At 43.3% G+C, this 16,054-nt stretch overlaps 2 protein-coding genes across 2 annotated transcripts in view; one reads left to right on the top strand and one right to left on the bottom strand.

The window, feature by feature from the left end:
* Positions 1 to 599, bottom strand: part of EIF4E3 (eukaryotic translation initiation factor 4E family member 3) — an 81,502-nt gene extending 80,903 nt beyond the window's left edge. Inside the window, exon 1 of the mRNA XM_040247255.1 lies at positions 585 to 599. The gene's annotated coding sequence lies outside the window, so the exon portion shown is untranslated. The remainder of the gene's footprint in view (positions 1 to 584) is intronic.
* On the top strand, positions 352 to 2,880 carry GPR27 (G protein-coupled receptor 27). Its single transcript, XM_040247251.1, has one exon. The coding sequence runs from the start codon at positions 411 to 413 to the stop codon at positions 1,551 to 1,553; it is 1,143 nt and encodes a 380-aa protein (XP_040103185.1). The 5' UTR covers positions 352 to 410; the 3' UTR covers positions 1,554 to 2,880.
* The last annotated feature ends 13,174 nt before the right edge of the window (positions 2,881 to 16,054 follow it).

A 16,054-nucleotide genomic window follows, 5' to 3' on the forward strand; every position in this document is an offset into this window, starting at 1 on the left:
GAGGGGAGGGGGCTCCGCGGCGGCGGCGGCGGCGGCGGCAGCGGCGGCGGGGGGCAGAACCCAGAGGCGCGGCGGCGGCGGCGGCGGAGGAGGAGGAGGAGGAGGAGAAGGATGCAGGGGGCTGCGGGCGGCGGCGCGGCCCGGTCCGCAGTGAAGCCCGCGGCGCCCGAGGCGCAGGGAGTGGCCGTCGCCTTCTGCGCGCACCATTCCTGAGATGGCGGCGGCGCGGCGGCAGCTCGGGGAGCCGAGGAGGGGTCAGCCGGGCGGGGGCTGAGCCCCGCCGGCCCGGGAGCTCGCCGGGGACCCTCGCAGGTGGCCGAGCCCCGGTCGGCAGGCAGGCCGGCCTGCAGAGCGGAGAGGCCGTGGGCGGCCCCGGAGCGGAGCGCGGCGCCCGGCCCGGGGAGGCCGCGATGGCGAACGCAAGCGAACCGGGCAGCGGCGGCGGCGGCGGCGGTGGGGAGGCGGCCGCCCTGGGCCTCAAGCTGGCCACGCTCAGCCTGCTGCTGTGCGTGAGCCTGGCGGGCAACGTGCTGTTCGCGCTGCTCATCGTTCGGGAGCGCAGCCTGCACCGCGCCCCGTACTACCTGCTGCTCGACCTGTGCCTGGCCGACGGGCTGCGCGCGCTCGCCTGCCTCCCGGCCGTCATGCTGGCGGCGCGGCGGGCCGCGGCCGCCGCGGGGGCGCCGCCGGGCGCGCTGGGCTGCAAGCTGCTCGCCTTCCTGGCCGCGCTCTTCTGCTTCCACGCCGCCTTCCTGCTGCTCGGCGTGGGCGTCACCCGCTACCTGGCCATCGCGCACCACCGCTTCTACGCCGAACGCCTGGCCGGCTGGCCGTGCGCCGCCATGCTGGTGTGCGCCGCCTGGGCGCTGGCGCTGGCCGCGGCCTTCCCGCCCGTGCTGGACGGCGGCGGCGGCGGCGACGACGAGGACGCGCCGTGCGCCCTGGAGCAGCGGCCCGACGGCGCCCCGGGCGCGCTGGGCTTCCTGCTGCTGCTGGCCGTGGTGGTGGGCGCCACGCACCTCGTCTACCTCCGCCTGCTCTTCTTCATCCACGACCGCCGCAAGATGCGGCCCGCGCGCCTCGTGCCGGCCGTCAGCCACGACTGGACCTTCCACGGCCCCGGCGCCACCGGCCAGGCGGCCGCCAACTGGACGGCCGGCTTCGGCCGCGGGCCCACGCCGCCGGCCCTCGTGGGCATCCGGCCGGCCGGGCCCGGGCGTGGCGCGCGCCGCCTCCTCGTGCTCGAGGAGTTCAAGACGGAGAAGAGGCTGTGCAAGATGTTCTACGCCGTCACGCTGCTCTTCCTGCTCCTCTGGGGGCCCTACGTCGTGGCCAGTTACCTGCGGGTCCTGGTGCGGCCCGGCGCCGTCCCCCAGGCCTACCTGACGGCCTCCGTGTGGCTGACCTTCGCGCAGGCCGGCATCAACCCCGTCGTGTGCTTCCTCTTCAACAGGGAGCTCAGGGACTGCTTCCGCGCCCAGTTCCCCTGCTGCCAGGGCCCCCAGGCCACCCAGGCCACCCTCCCCTGCGACTTGAAAGGCATCGGTTTATAAGTGGCCCTACCGCCACCTGCGCCCCAGCCCGGCCTCTCTCTTTGGCTTGGACAGTGACGTCTTTTCTGCCCCTTCGGCCCCCTTTTTAATTTTCTACGCTGCCTTCAAAACGACTCTCGAAGTGCATCATCACTTGGATTGTACAGACTCCAGTTGTACAGGGGTAGGGTTTTGAAGTCCCAGCCCCACCCCAGGTCCTGCGATTGTCCTCCTAAATATATTTTCATCCTGACAGTAGATCCTGGAGTCTTTGTACTTGTACTGATGTCTTTTCTTCCATGTGTTACCCTTTTTTTTTTTTTTTTTTAAATAAAGGCTAATTTTCTTCATGCAACCTTTCCTAAAGACCATGGCCAGTTTTCTACAGAAGCTATTTTTGACAACCTCAAGTGGCATTACATTTTGCAGTGAAGTAGAGGAACCCAGAGGGGCTTCACCAGTTCGATTTCTTGAGGGTCTTCTGTTGGAAGCAGGAGACAGAGGGAAAGTTGTCTCGAGTTCCCTCTGAATTGCCGGCCTGGGGTCAGCTGGACTGCTCTGGTTCTTGGAAGGCGTTGAGAACTTTGTTCAGTATTGATAGTGAATTTAAAGAGCAGAGATGGGAGAGAGTAGCAAGGAAGTCATTTTTAATAGGTAACAACACAAGTAAGATTTGTTTCCTACCTTGCTTTATACACTAGGAAATGCCTGTCAGTGACAAACTGCTCTCTGTATTATACCAATTCTTGAGTGGCAACATTTCTGTAAAATTGTACCTTTCAAAAGAGTAAAAAGTGTTTTGGTTAGTAATGGTGTGGAGAAAATAACAGTATTGCATGTTTTTGTATGTAATGATTGTGGTTGATGGATTGGGAGGGCTCTCGGAGACAAGCAGAGTACTACATCAAAACTGTTCAGGTATTTTTGGCCAATAAAAATTTAAAAACTTTATGGAAACAGTTTTTGCTTTGAGGAGCCCAGTTTTCTTCTGTCTTATGAAACTGATTTCCACTTTGAAAATTGTTCTTCTTTTGTTCATGGTATAAATGGATGGACTATAATGATACCCTACTTCTGTGAGACAAAGCATTTCCTTAAAATGTTTGCTAGGTTAAGCTGTGCTGTTCTCCTGATGGTTATTTTAAATTAATAATGAGAACTATAATTTTAAGTACTATTTATTTGTTAGGCACATTGTAACCTTAAATTGAAAGATAAATTCTGCAAGTACTGTACAATATTTTTTCGCTTACAATGCTACATTTTTATCAATGTATCTTCCGTTTTGAGGGTTTATATCTGTATTTCTCTTTGCATTATATAAATATACCAGTATTTTCATTCTGGAGTGCGTTTTTGTTGCTGTTGTTGTTTGAGGCTGTGACAGGTGGTAATATATCTCTAAGTAAGGTACTCATGTTCTATTATCCTTTTAGTGCATGTTATTTAGTTTACCATAATTTCAAAGACATTTAGAGGCTTGTTTACTTAAAATGCAACATAAAAAAATCTTCAGATCTTCTCTTAAAGAAACAGTATATATAGTTTCAGAACTTTTTAATGAATCTATAAAACATGAGTATGAGCAGAGTAATCACTTTGATAAAATAATAATTAACATAGGTGCAGTAAATATATTGACATTTCAATTGGACATAATATAAACTATTAAATATTCAGTCCAAGATGGATTAAGTCATAAGAAGTGGGTGTGGCCAGCTTATCCAGGTGAATGGTCAGCATTATTTTTTTCTGTAAATATCAATCGGTCTATGCAGAGAGTCTCATATTTGGAAGACATGAGTAATTATTAACCTATCTCGCCCCAGATCATAGACCAGGTAGACATTAATTACCCAGGGGCTACTCATCAGATATCTCAGCTTACCTAAAGTCAAGTCCAGGAAGTACCTATCTCCTCATCCAACCCTCCACCCACCTAAGTGATCCAAGTTCAAAAACTAGAAGTCACTAAGCCCATGTGATATTCAGAACTTTTAGCACCTCCCATGGCACAGGAACCAGTCCGTCAGTGCTAACTCCTATGCAACCCCACAGGCAAGTAGCTCAAGGGCACAGAGACATCCTGTGGGCTTTATATGCCCTTGAGTTCATGGATATTTTTTCATAGGAGAATCTATAAGTCAGGGATTCTCAAATGTTAACATTCATAATAATAACTACCTTAAGTACTTGCAGGGTCCAGAGATGCTTATTAGAAGGAGTTGAGATGCGGCCCAGAAAAAAGCATTTTTAACAAGATTCTCAGAAGCTGGAGGCAGACTTGCAGGCCTCTGCTCGAACATGGATTTACCATGTGTACAAACTTGATCTCGTTTTGTTTTGCTTTGTTCTCACTGGATGACAGGTTTCTAATGAGGAATCAGGTAACAGGTAGTGAGAAATGACAGCCAACTTAAAGGAAGAAGAAAGAACCAAGAGAGGCAGAGAAATTAACTGTCCAGGGGAATACTGTGCAGGAGCAAAAATCCCCTCGCACCTCAAAAGCTATTTTCAACATTGAATTTATTAAGCCTGTACTTTGATTATTAATTCACATTAATAAAGAAATCATCAGGAAAAGGTTAATTGTATTTCAGAATACTCATTGTACCAGGATAGGTACAATGTATTTGGGGAAGACTTCCATTAAAATAGGAGCCCCTGGTGGCCCAGATGGTAAAGAGTCTGTCTGCAGTGCAGGAGACCTGGGTTTGATTCCTGTGTTGGGAAGATCCCCTGGAGAAAGAAATGGCAACCCACTCCAGTATTCTTGCTAGAGGAGCTTGCCTAGCACGCTCCTCCATCCATGGGATCCACAAAGAGTTGGACATAACAGCGATTTCACTTCACTTTCCATTAAAATAGTTCATTTCTTTAATTGAAAAATTTATTTAGCATAAACACTCCTGCTCCTCCCTGAGTGAAACAAATGAGTTATGTCTATACTTGAAGCAAAACAAAATAGATGGCTTGTCTATAAATCTTTCGCTGCATATTCTGGCATGGAATTCTTGGGTCAAAAGTGAGCATTTTTAGGTCTTTTGATACCATATGGCCAGATCACTTTGCAGAAAGACTTCTGTCTACTTAAATTTCCACCTGACCATCCATTTTTTTTAATGAAGTATCTCAAAATGCAGGAGAAAATAACATTAATAATCATCATACTAAATAGTAATGTCCATTTCCACTATTCAGCCATGTTTTGCCAAATCTTGTCAGTCTTGATGTACTGGTTTCTACCTTTTTTGCTTTCCCTTTCCTTTCTTCCCTTTTTCCTCTTCTTGCTTTCCTTCCTCCCTCTCTTATTCCTCCTCTTCCTCCCATCTCTTTATTTTCTTCCTTTCCTTCCCTTTCTCTTTTTTCCTTCCTTTCTCCCTCCTTTTGAAAGAAAGAAAAAATGACACAAACACTTCTGCCAAGTCTTTGGTTTCATCATCAGTCATCTACATCCTCAAGTCCCCTGCCTGTAAGAGGTTCAAGGTCCTGGGTTCAGGAAGGGATCATTGGGTTGGTAGGATTGGTTTTACTCTTAACTGTCTTTCCATGACCCATAGGCTCAAGTGCAAATTTCTGGTCTGCCCCAGGCAGCCTACCGTGATCTGGCCCTTCCACCACCCTGGCCTCATCCTCCCCTTGTATTTCCACTTCTCCCTTCTCTGGTTGTCTTTGTATGTGCTCTAACTAGGAAGCCCGTCCCCCTTCTCTGTGTGGGGAATCCCTCACCACCTCTTCTAGGACAGAGGGAATGTTCACAATATTTGATAACTGGGATTGTGAAGGCATAACTGACCTGTACAGCTGTACCCTTGGTCTTGGGTAAACATCAGGGTTGTGCTGGACTCAGATCCAAGATTTCTGGAAGGCCTTCTTAGCCCATTCACCACTCTGCTGGGCTCTCGGGGTGCACGGTGTATACTCCCTGCATCCTGGTGTGCGCCTAGGCTCCTGACTCCCCTGCTGGTCTCACCTCCTCCCACCCCCTGCTCAGGCCTGAGATCCGGCCACTCCAAGTCACTGGCAGTGCCCTGAATAGATCACACTGGGTCACACAACTTGTTTTGCGTGCATTGTTTCTTGTGTCCAAAGTCCTTACTCCCTCTTTTCCCAACTCAACTGCTGTTGTGTTTTCAAACACATAGGGTGAACTTTTAGACATAAAGGTGAACTAACCTCCATATAGCCAAAGCTATGGTTTTTCCAGTAGTTATGTACGGATGTGAGAGCTGAACAATAAAAAAGGCTGAGGGATGAAGAATTGATGCCTTCGAACTGTGGTATTGGAGAAGACTCTTGAGAGTCCCTTGGACTGCAAGGAGATCAAACCAGTCAATCCTAAAGGAAATCAATCTTGAATATTCATTAGAAGGACTGATGTTGAAGCTGAAACTCCAATACTTTGGCCACCTGATGCAAAGAGCCAACTCATTGGAAAAGACCCCGATAGTGGGAAAAATGGAAGGCAGGAGGAAAAAGGGATGACAGAGGAAAAGATGGTTGGATGGCATCACTGACTCAATGGACGTGAGTGTGAGCAAGGTCCATGAGACAGTAAAGAACAGAGAACCTGGCATGCTGCAGTTCATGGGGTCACAGAGTTGGACATGACTTCATGACTGAACAACAACAACCTCTACGGAGAGAGAGATGTTGTCCCCAAGCAGGTCCTAAAAGATTTTTAAGTCTCCAACACAGTCATTAGGTCTGAGTGCCACAGTGGAGTGAGTAGCAGGTTTACTGGCTTCCTGGCATTTCAAGCTGTCTGTGAGTTCCAGTGGGTGAAATTATAAAACGTGGCAGACCCAATATACCATTTTTCATGCCCCTGGTAGATGTGTCACTCTGTGTGACCTTCCAAGACCACTGAACTTGAAGACTTCCTCTGGGAGGGGTAAAAGAGGTAATGAGAAACTGCCTCTACCCATTCATATTCTAGACCCATAACAATATTTTTTGCATAGTTTATTCTCAATCACTGTTTCTGGAGTAAAAAGAATTAAAAGCAAATTTGATCTAAGTCCAAGGAGTTCTTTACGCTTTTTCTTCAACTTGGACAAGACTTTTGAGGTCTAATTCATCCCAAGAACAGAGCTCTCTTGCCTTTCCTTTTCCTTCCTTTTGTGATATTTTTGCTGGGGATGTGATGTTTGGAGCCATAGCAGCATTCTTGCAACCATGAGAAGAGATACTGTCAACATGGTGAAAATAGCAGACCAGAAAGATAAAAAGAGCAGGTATCTAATTTAACATTGTTGAGCTACTTACCTAAAGAAGCAACCTCATATCTCTAGATTTTAGAGATACCTCCCTTGACAGATATGCCTGATATCCTGGAATTCTATTCACAAATTTTTAAAAATTAGACTCATTTATTCACATTTCCAATGATCAGATCATTCAGCGTGCTGTTAACTGTTAGATTAACCTGGCTCTGGAAAAAATAATAAACTAGATTAGACTATCTCTTAGGTTGAAATACATCTGGAAGATTTTTTTAAATACCTATTACAAGACTGGTTCTATTTAATTGCATTTTATAAAAACTGTTACCATGATCAGTATATTTTTAAGCTTTTGATATGATAAATTTAGTTATAGCAATCTGGAAAACTACCTGAATGAATCCATCTAATCCATAGGTACTACAAGCCACTAAGAAGCTGGTTTCTGTTTTGGGCAATGCAGGGAAACATGGAGATAAGAAAGGTCCAGTTTGCTTGCTGATGAGGTAGCAAGCTAACTGGAGAAACCTGGCAAATGTGCCTCAAACCATAAATCAAGGCAGAACATAATTTATACCAGAAGAGAGATCTAGTTAAAAAGCTTGGGATAACAAGACCTCATAGCCAATTGCCCAGAAAGGGCCCTAGGCAGTCTATCTCCAGTTGCTCAATGAGGGAAGTGGGAGAAAAAAAAATCAGAAGATGGAAAAAAATTTGTCCAGTTTGCATCTTCTCCAACTTTCTGAATCCCACATTCTCCTCACTCTGGGGTCCATTTTCAAAATAAATTTCTCTAAGAGAAATAAAACCACATGAATTCTCTCTTCATAGTTTTCTGTTCCAATTCTATGTGAATGCTCACATGGCATGTGGTTGTTATAATGGAGCAAGTTTGTTACATAAAATTTTTTTGCAGGGAGAGTCAGCAGATTAGATTAAAAATATCAGACCTGAATAGAAACCAAACAGGTAGCTCTCAAGAAGACCACTCCTCTCCCCTCCCAAAGGAAGTAGCAGCTCCCACTACACAAAGGGGTATTTTTGTGCTTTCGCTCAAGGGAAAAGGAGAAGAAAAGTCTTAGTATATTCAGTTCACCCTGTTATACTGGTTGCAGGCATTTAAGATAAATAAACAGCTTTCAATTTATATCTGAAAGCCTGAAGACTCCAAGTCACTTCAAATTATACAGAGAAAACATACACAAATGTTTGAAGTTGCAACGTCAAGGCATAAATGCACTTCTCTTATTTCTCAGTAACGTTAAGGAGACAGGTAAATTAAAGCTATTACCACTTGGCTTCTAGGAGGAATAATTTAGTCATTCATAAATTAAGTTTTAAGTGGCTAACCTAGTCTAGGTGGAAAACATGTAAACTGAGAGGAGAGAATATATTTTAAAACATCACCCAATACATTAGCTGAGTTATGCCAGTCTGTGTCCCTCTCTAGGGTGGAAATCTTAACTTTCTGCCAGGATGTGCTATCTGAGAAGTACACACTGTTGGAACCTGTGTTGGAACCTGGAGGGTGCAATAAATGGCTTCATTTTCTTGAAGATGCACAGATGTGCTGTAATTTTGAAAGGCTTTGAAAAATTGCTAAAGTGGCAACACTGACTTAATACATGCCTTATTAAAATATTTTCTAGAGATCATAAAATTTAAAATACATGAGGAGATGAAATTTTCCTTGCCATTTTCATTTAACAAGTTTATTTTTCCCTTTTATCCCCCCATATATTTTCCCCCTCTACTTCCTGAATCCTGACCAATTTGCAATGTTCTTAGTAGAAGGGAAAAAAGGAAGAACAAAGAGGAGAGAACCCTTGTCCCAGGTATTCATTCCAAAGAGTGGTATACTAAAGAGTTTAACTGTACAGTGTGTAGTTCTTCTAAGCCACAGTCACAATCCATTTCATTTGCATATCTAGCTTGAGGAATTATGGGATACCAGAGCTATTTCTAGAACCTGATTTGCATAACTGTTCTAATCCTTTATGAGCAGGGTGACATGTGGTCTAACAAAAGATTTTTTTTAATTTGTAAGTTACTTTATAAGTTTTATAAAGACATTAAACACTTTTAGATATACATTTAATACCTGCCTCTATTGAAAGGAACACAATTATACAAAGGCATGATTAGTCTTCTGCTAATGGCATATGACTTGACTTTACTGTAGGAGGAACAGCTTTGTTCACTGAAAGTTTGTCATTTTGTTTTTTTTTTTTCTCTAGCACCTCTTGGTGAGATTTAAATTCATTTAAACGTCATAAGAGAATGTACTGTTGTAATGAGCCTCAGGGACTCTCCCTGTCTCCCAAATTTCGTAATTCATGGGTAGATGACATATTTGAGTTTGAAACAGAGGCAGCAAGAAATACTTTTACACATTCTCTTAGCATGTGGAATGTGAATGCTCTTGTGATCAAAGAATGTGAGTTTATCCATTTCTGATTTGAAGATTCTTGTTCCATTTGGTTTCCAGTTTCTCATTAGGATATTTTTTTCAGGACTGAGATAAAGATGAAAACTCCACTTTGGATGTTTGAACTCTGACCACTCTCCATGCCTCACACTCCACATTCTACTTTTCCCCACGCCTGGGCTAGCCAGCCCCAGTGGGGAGGAAGTTTCACCCAGCCCTGCCTCTCTTGGTCTCAGTAAAAACTAAAACCAACCAAACTGCCTTGCTGGTGCCACTCTGGCCTGTCTCACATCTGCTCTGTTCTCACCAGGCAATCCCATGATGTGGGTCATCAGTCTTGTCACGTCCTCCCACTGTGTGTGGCAGCATCGGCTCCAAGATCCAAACCAATTTGCGGGGCAGGGCAACCACTGCACAAGAACACAGAAAGCAAGTGTTTAAGATCACAAAACGAAGTTTTAACTGTAACCAAATGATGCTCTTTTGAAAAGGATGACTCCATTTGTATTGATTAGGGTAGAAGTGGAGGTGTTTTAGCAGAGTCCCTGAATCAGAATGGCTGAACTGCTTCTCTGGGCTGCTGGGTGACTTCCTCAGGAGGTTGCTCTGCAACCCGCTGGTAGGTTAGCCCTGCCTTCCCTCTCTGGTTCCAAAGTAGCCAGATTCAATGCTGCATCTCCCTGATGGAGTGCAATTTACTTTTAAGCCAGTAAGGCAGATCATTTCTGCCCACATTCCATTGCTAAGAACTCAGTCATATGGTCATATCTGGCAAGGGCTGCTGGTCTCTAGATGTCATACTGAGTGGCCCAGATGCCCAGCTAAAACCTCTTGGGAGAGACGCAAGGGTAGAGGGAAAAAGGAGGGAGGCGGGAAGAGAGAGGGAAGAGAGAAAAGAAAAAGAATTTGAAAATGAATGAATTGTGGGAGACAATTGAAGTCTACCAGCCACAACTTCCATTCCCCTAACTAAATCCAGGAAAATTAATAAGAGTATTAACATCAGTTGTCTGAAAGACTAATGACTGTAGACAACATTTAACTTCCCAGAACCCAATCATGACACATAGTTAGCAAATATTTTTCTGAAACTTTTTGACTTTGAGCAGCAAATATTTTCTTTTAAAATTTATACAAGAATAAATATTTATTCATATATCCATGTCCTGGGTCTGAAAATGTTTTATTCTTCCATTTCAAACTCCAACTTGGGATTTCAAAAATATATCTTAAGTGGAAATGTTTAGGAGGAAAGGTTGATCAGTGAAAGGACCGTGGCAATATCTAAGCAGAGAGCCACCTTAAAGAAAAAGGATTGATGTTACTGCTGACACACCAGGTTGTGGCCGTCTTATCCCACCATGGACCCTACGGAGAAGGGACCAAACTGATTTGCTTTAAGACAAGAGAGGAGAGGTGACAGTTTGAGGGTGCGGTAGGCTGTGGGTAGAGCTGTAGTGATACTGGCATTGAGTTGCTGCTGCTGAGAACACCCTAGATGATGGGGATGTGGGGCTTCCTTAAACAATTTTGTTTAATTTTGTTGATGTTTAAGAAATTCCATAATAAAAAGTGATTGTTTTGCTTGTTTGCTTTGAAGAATGAACCACATACACTCATGTCAACTTCAGCCTTGTCCATAGGGACAGACCTGTGACAGACCTGTTCCAAGTTGCGCCGAGAAAACTCCACTTGTGAAACTTCTCAAAGGCTATTCAGAAAACACAATTTTCTCCAATACTCCCTATAAAGTTTTGGAGAATTTCTGCTTGCTGAGTCACTTCAGTTGTGTCCGACTCTTTGCGATCCTATGGACTATAGCTCCACCCGGCTCCTCTGTCCGTGGGATTCCCCAGGCACGAATCCTGGAGTGGGCTGCCATGCCCCGCCCCAGGGGTTCTTCCTGATCCAGGTGGGTTCTTTGCCAGTAGTGTTACCTGGGAAGCCCTGAGTTTCTGCGACAAAAATATTTTTCATGAATTACTTCTCTCAAAAAGGTGAGAAAAAAATTGGATTCCACCAATGTAGAAGTTTGTGCACTCTGAAGATGTGAAATGTTACATCTCAAATTATCTTACCTGAGCCCTTCCCTTCAAGCTTTAAAGAGTGACTTCATATAAACATGTCTTCCTTGAAACACAGTAAAATGAAGAGCTGACCGAAAACTGGTATTTCTTTAAACAGTATACATACTGTTTAAGTGTACAAAATGTTTACCTCTCCATGACTTTGAATGCAAGATGATAGGCTTTTTCTTTTTAATTTTTAGGATACCAATTTTGTAAAACCCCACTGGGAGGCTTAACTTTTTTTTTTTAATACTGTCATTTTAAACTTTGCACAGTACTGAAACAAAACCTTATACAAGCAGATACAAAATATCTTCAGGATAAACCAATGGTTCTCACAGACAATTTACCCCAGCCCCTAACCCCTGGGGACATTTGCTGATATCCAGACACTTTCGGGTGTCATAACTCAGGGGAACTACCGTCATCCAGTAGGATAGGAACAAGGGGTGCTTCTAAACACTCCATAATGCACTGGACAGCTCCACAACAAAAACTCAACTGACCCAGAAAGTCAGAAGCGTCAAGGTTGAGAAACTCTGGGTTACAGTAAGAAAGTGCCTGGAAATATTCTTCTCAGTCACAACTCCAAGGATCAGGCCATGGTTTTGCCTGGCTGGCACAATTCACGCTTTGTTAAGGATGAAAATCCCCTGTGGACACAAAGAGGCACGCTCTTTATGTATACAATACAGGTAAACCAGTGCATTCTATCATTAGAAATCATGCTCATAACATGATTTTTTACTTTCTTGCGTTTGATTGATATGCTTACTAGACTGAACTATTAGTTACAGTTTGCTGCAATATTGGACTTTCTAAAGCATTGTGATGATTTAGGGGCCCAGTAAAATAGAATCCTGGGATGTGTGGGAAAGTGGGAGGAGGTAGAGGGGAGTGTCTGCTTGGGGGTTCGAAAGCTGAGTCACCTGGGAGGGTGCATTTAAGGAGTTAGAGAAAGAAGCTGGGCCCCCATGCCCTATCACAGAGTCCGCAGGAAAGCCAAGGGGCCAGCTGGGCTGGACCCAAGCCTGCTTCCCTAATCTTATTTTAAGCAACTTTGAATTGACTCCTCCAATGATCTATGTGGGACCCTTCTGCAAACTTCCCTCTAGAAGCAGTATATGGGAGGGGTGGACAGGAAAGAGAAAATGCATTCGTTTATATCTGGAGATCATAACTACTTTTGAGGGCTGCAAGAAAAGACAAAGACATTTCGCTACATGTGCGACTTCTAATTAGACAGGCATCTCATAAAGCAGCATTAGTGAAGCAGTAGCTTTTCTACAGAAACATATTCCTTTACGCTTTGTCAGTGGCCCTCAGCCATGCGTGCACCTTAGAAGGAAATAAGTACCTTTAAAAACATAATCCTAACATCCCGACCTCATCCAACACACGTCAAATCGGAATCTCCAAAGATGGTGGATGATGGAAATGAGAATGGTGCCTTAAGAACAGCACCCTAATTAGTGCCTCTCACCTGGGGAAATGTATACTCTGAAAGTGGTGGGGGGGACGTAGGGCAAGATACACTTTAAGGATTATGCTGTTAAAGACTCTCATCTTGGGGACATGTTAAAAAAAATACTAGAACAAAAGCAATTCTTTTTAATGCAGAAGGGAGTGCTGAGGATTAACAAATCAGAAGGGACCAAAGAATGAAAGAAAGATTAATTCTGAGGATATTACCTGAGATACTCGCAATAGGTTGAAACAGAAAGATCATAAAAGGCTGCTAGTCAGTTTTAAACAGTAACCTTCACTGCATAGCAAAAACATCCTGCTTTTAACATGAAAATGGCCCCCGACTTTATAATCTTCTAAAAAATGAAGTAAGAGAGCCAGGGTGAGATTTCTGTTGTTAGAACCAAGGAAGAATAAAGTTTATGTGTTTCATCTATCACTGGTCTGGTTTGCTAAAGTTCCAACAAAAGACTACTGTGAATTCTGGAAAGGAAGATGTCTTCAGTTAGATGAGAGGATTTGTAGGGGAACACTTCTGGCACAAACGTTTCTACAGTTAGACATATGTACCCCAGTGTTCACTGCAGCACTGTTTATAATAGCCAGGACATGGAAGCAACCTAGATGTCCATCAGCAGACAAATGGATAAGAAAGCTGTGGTACGTATACACAATGGAATATTACTCAGGCATTAAAAAGAATACATTTGAATCAGTTCTAATGAGGTGGATGAAACCAGAGCCTACTATACAGAGTGAAGTAAATCAGAACAAAAAACACCAAATACAGTATAATAACATATATATATGGAATTTAGAAAGATGGTAACAATGACCCTATATGCGAGACAGCAAAAGAGACACAGATGTATAGAACAGTCTTTGGACTCTGTGGGAGAGGGAGAGGGTGGAATGATCTGAGAGAATAGCATTGAAACATGTATATTATCATATTTGAAACAGATCGACAATCCAGGTTCCATCCATGAGACAAGGTGCTCAGAGCTGGTGCACTGGGATGACCCTGAGGGATGGGATGGGGAGGGAGGGGGAGGGAGGGGGGAGGGGGGTTCAGGATGGGGAACACATGTACACCCATGGCTGATTCATGTCAATGTGTGGCAAAACCCGCTACAATATTGCAAAGTATTTAGCCTCCAATTAAAATAAAATTTTTTAAAAGTGCTGCTCTTAAGAAAAAGGCTGAACAGTTTTCATGAAAGTCGATGGATTTCTTTGCCAAGATCCATTTGAGTTTGGTCAGTAGCTTCTGCCATAAGATCTATTTCTACCTTAGAAAGAATGGAATCCACTCACAACATTTATATCAGACTAGATTGTTGACTTAGGTTTTCTTGCATAAATTCTCACTTTGCCTTACTTTTAGAAATTCTGGCCTATGAAGTTCCAACTTCCATGAGAGCTTGTCCTAGGGACTGGGAGAAAAAGCACCACCATACCATCTTTATATTATAGCACAAGGCTTTGAGTGCTTTGCACAGAATTATTTAAAAAAAACTGTCCATGAAACATGACCACAAGCTTTTTGCAACAACTGTTTGATAAGTGCTGGTAACAAGTTAAAAAGTAATAACCAAATAGAACAGCACACTCCTCAATAAAAATAATAACCAATGAGAGAGGTAACAAATGACTAAGCTCTGTTTTTCTTTGAATGGTGGTGCATCAGTAGGTACAGTTCTAAGTTTTCTACACCCGATTCACATAATATTCTCTTGGCTGTGCATACGCAGTCTAAGTTTTTAGGTATTGATTTAAAATATTAAGTTGATTTATAAAAGCTTCATGTCTTTTAACCTGGGGGAAAACAGATTTATTAACCCAATCAAGTTTTCACCACTTATGAAAAAGGATGTGTTGAACATTATGTGAAAACAGCACTGAGCAAAATTGAGCAAAATTACCCATAATTCCACTTGAAGACTATTTTTTTTCCCCCAACAAACTCACCGAGGAATGTTTCTTGAACACAAACTAAACTGAACCAAAAATAATCCTTCTACAACCAAGTATGGTACTAAGTACAGCAAAATTGAATACACTTAAAGCACAACTTACCCCAGGGGAAAAGTTATATGTAATATGCAACTGTAAGTCCCAGCTGAATAAATGACTATAAAATGAACAATTACTTTTTGTGGGTTAGTGGGTTGGCATGGCCACTTTAGTCAGTTAAACACATTTCAGAAGTTGTTTATTTGCAAATTTGAATCCATTTACAATACTTGCTGGGTTTTTTTCAAGGCCAGGCTACACTGGCATCGCCATAGGCCAGGACCTAGCACCCTGCCTAACCACTTATGATCAACACTCATTACTATTTGCTGAATCAAGACAGTGAAATGTCATGAGTCCATTTTGATTACAGTTATGCATGTCTTAATTTTCCTTCATTCCCCCAAACCTCACCGATTTATACATTATTTTTGTACTACCATAAAACTCATGCAAACAGAACTTTCCTGCATGTAAAAGGAAAATGTACACACTGTTAGGGCTATATTACCAACTCTGGAGTCTTTACCCATTTTTTTAATATGGGCTATATAGAAATCTGCTTGTAATAAAAACTGACAACTGTGACAAAAATAAGGATATAATATTAAAAATAAATCAAATGATATACAGTACTGTCATTCTGATACAGAATTTTTACATAGCAATAGTGGTACGTACAAATGACAGGATGTCAGGCAATCCATTACAACAGACCTTTGGGTTACAGATAAATTTTAAATGACAATTTAATACTGATTTTAACATGGTAACTAGTGTTATGCCAGATTAAAATCAATACATCTTCTTCAAGTGACATTTTCTGGAACATCTCTAACTAGGAGACTTTTGTTTAAAAAAAAATCTTTATAAAAAGAAAAAGAAATAAATGTAGTATTGTACTGGAAATGTCTTTAAAAAAATCCCAAATCTATAAATCTGGACTAAATTAATTTGACTTCCCATTTTACACTGGTCAACTGCAGACCTGGCACCCACTTACACAAGCAGGTTCAGTCAAAGTTCAGAAGCAGCCCCGTCTCTACTTCCTGTAAGAGAAGTTTAGGTTATCTGGTTCAACTACACATTCTTTCCACTGTTTAAGTATCAGGCAAAAAAGCTTGATTCTCATCAGTAATTCTGCCAGCAAGCTCAAGGATATGGATCCTCACTTTAAAATGCTAGAGGGTCAGGGAGGGAAATGCCAAACAATAAAATGAGAGTCTTAAAAGTCATTGGGGAATGAAGGAAAGAGACTCCGCGTGTGTGTGTGTGTGTGTGTGTGTGTGTGTGTGTGTATGTATGTATGTGTGTGTG

Source organism: Oryx dammah, unplaced genomic scaffold (genome assembly GCF_014754425.2).
Source record: "Oryx dammah isolate SB20612 unplaced genomic scaffold, SCBI_Odam_1.1 HiC_scaffold_9, whole genome shotgun sequence".
NCBI lineage: Eukaryota > Metazoa > Chordata > Mammalia > Artiodactyla > Bovidae > Oryx > Oryx dammah.

Coding starts and splice junctions, on each gene's coding strand:
- GPR27 (XM_040247251.1), top strand. CDS start 411: ATGGCGAACGCAAGCGAACCGGGCAGCGGCGGCGGCGGCGGCGGTGGG.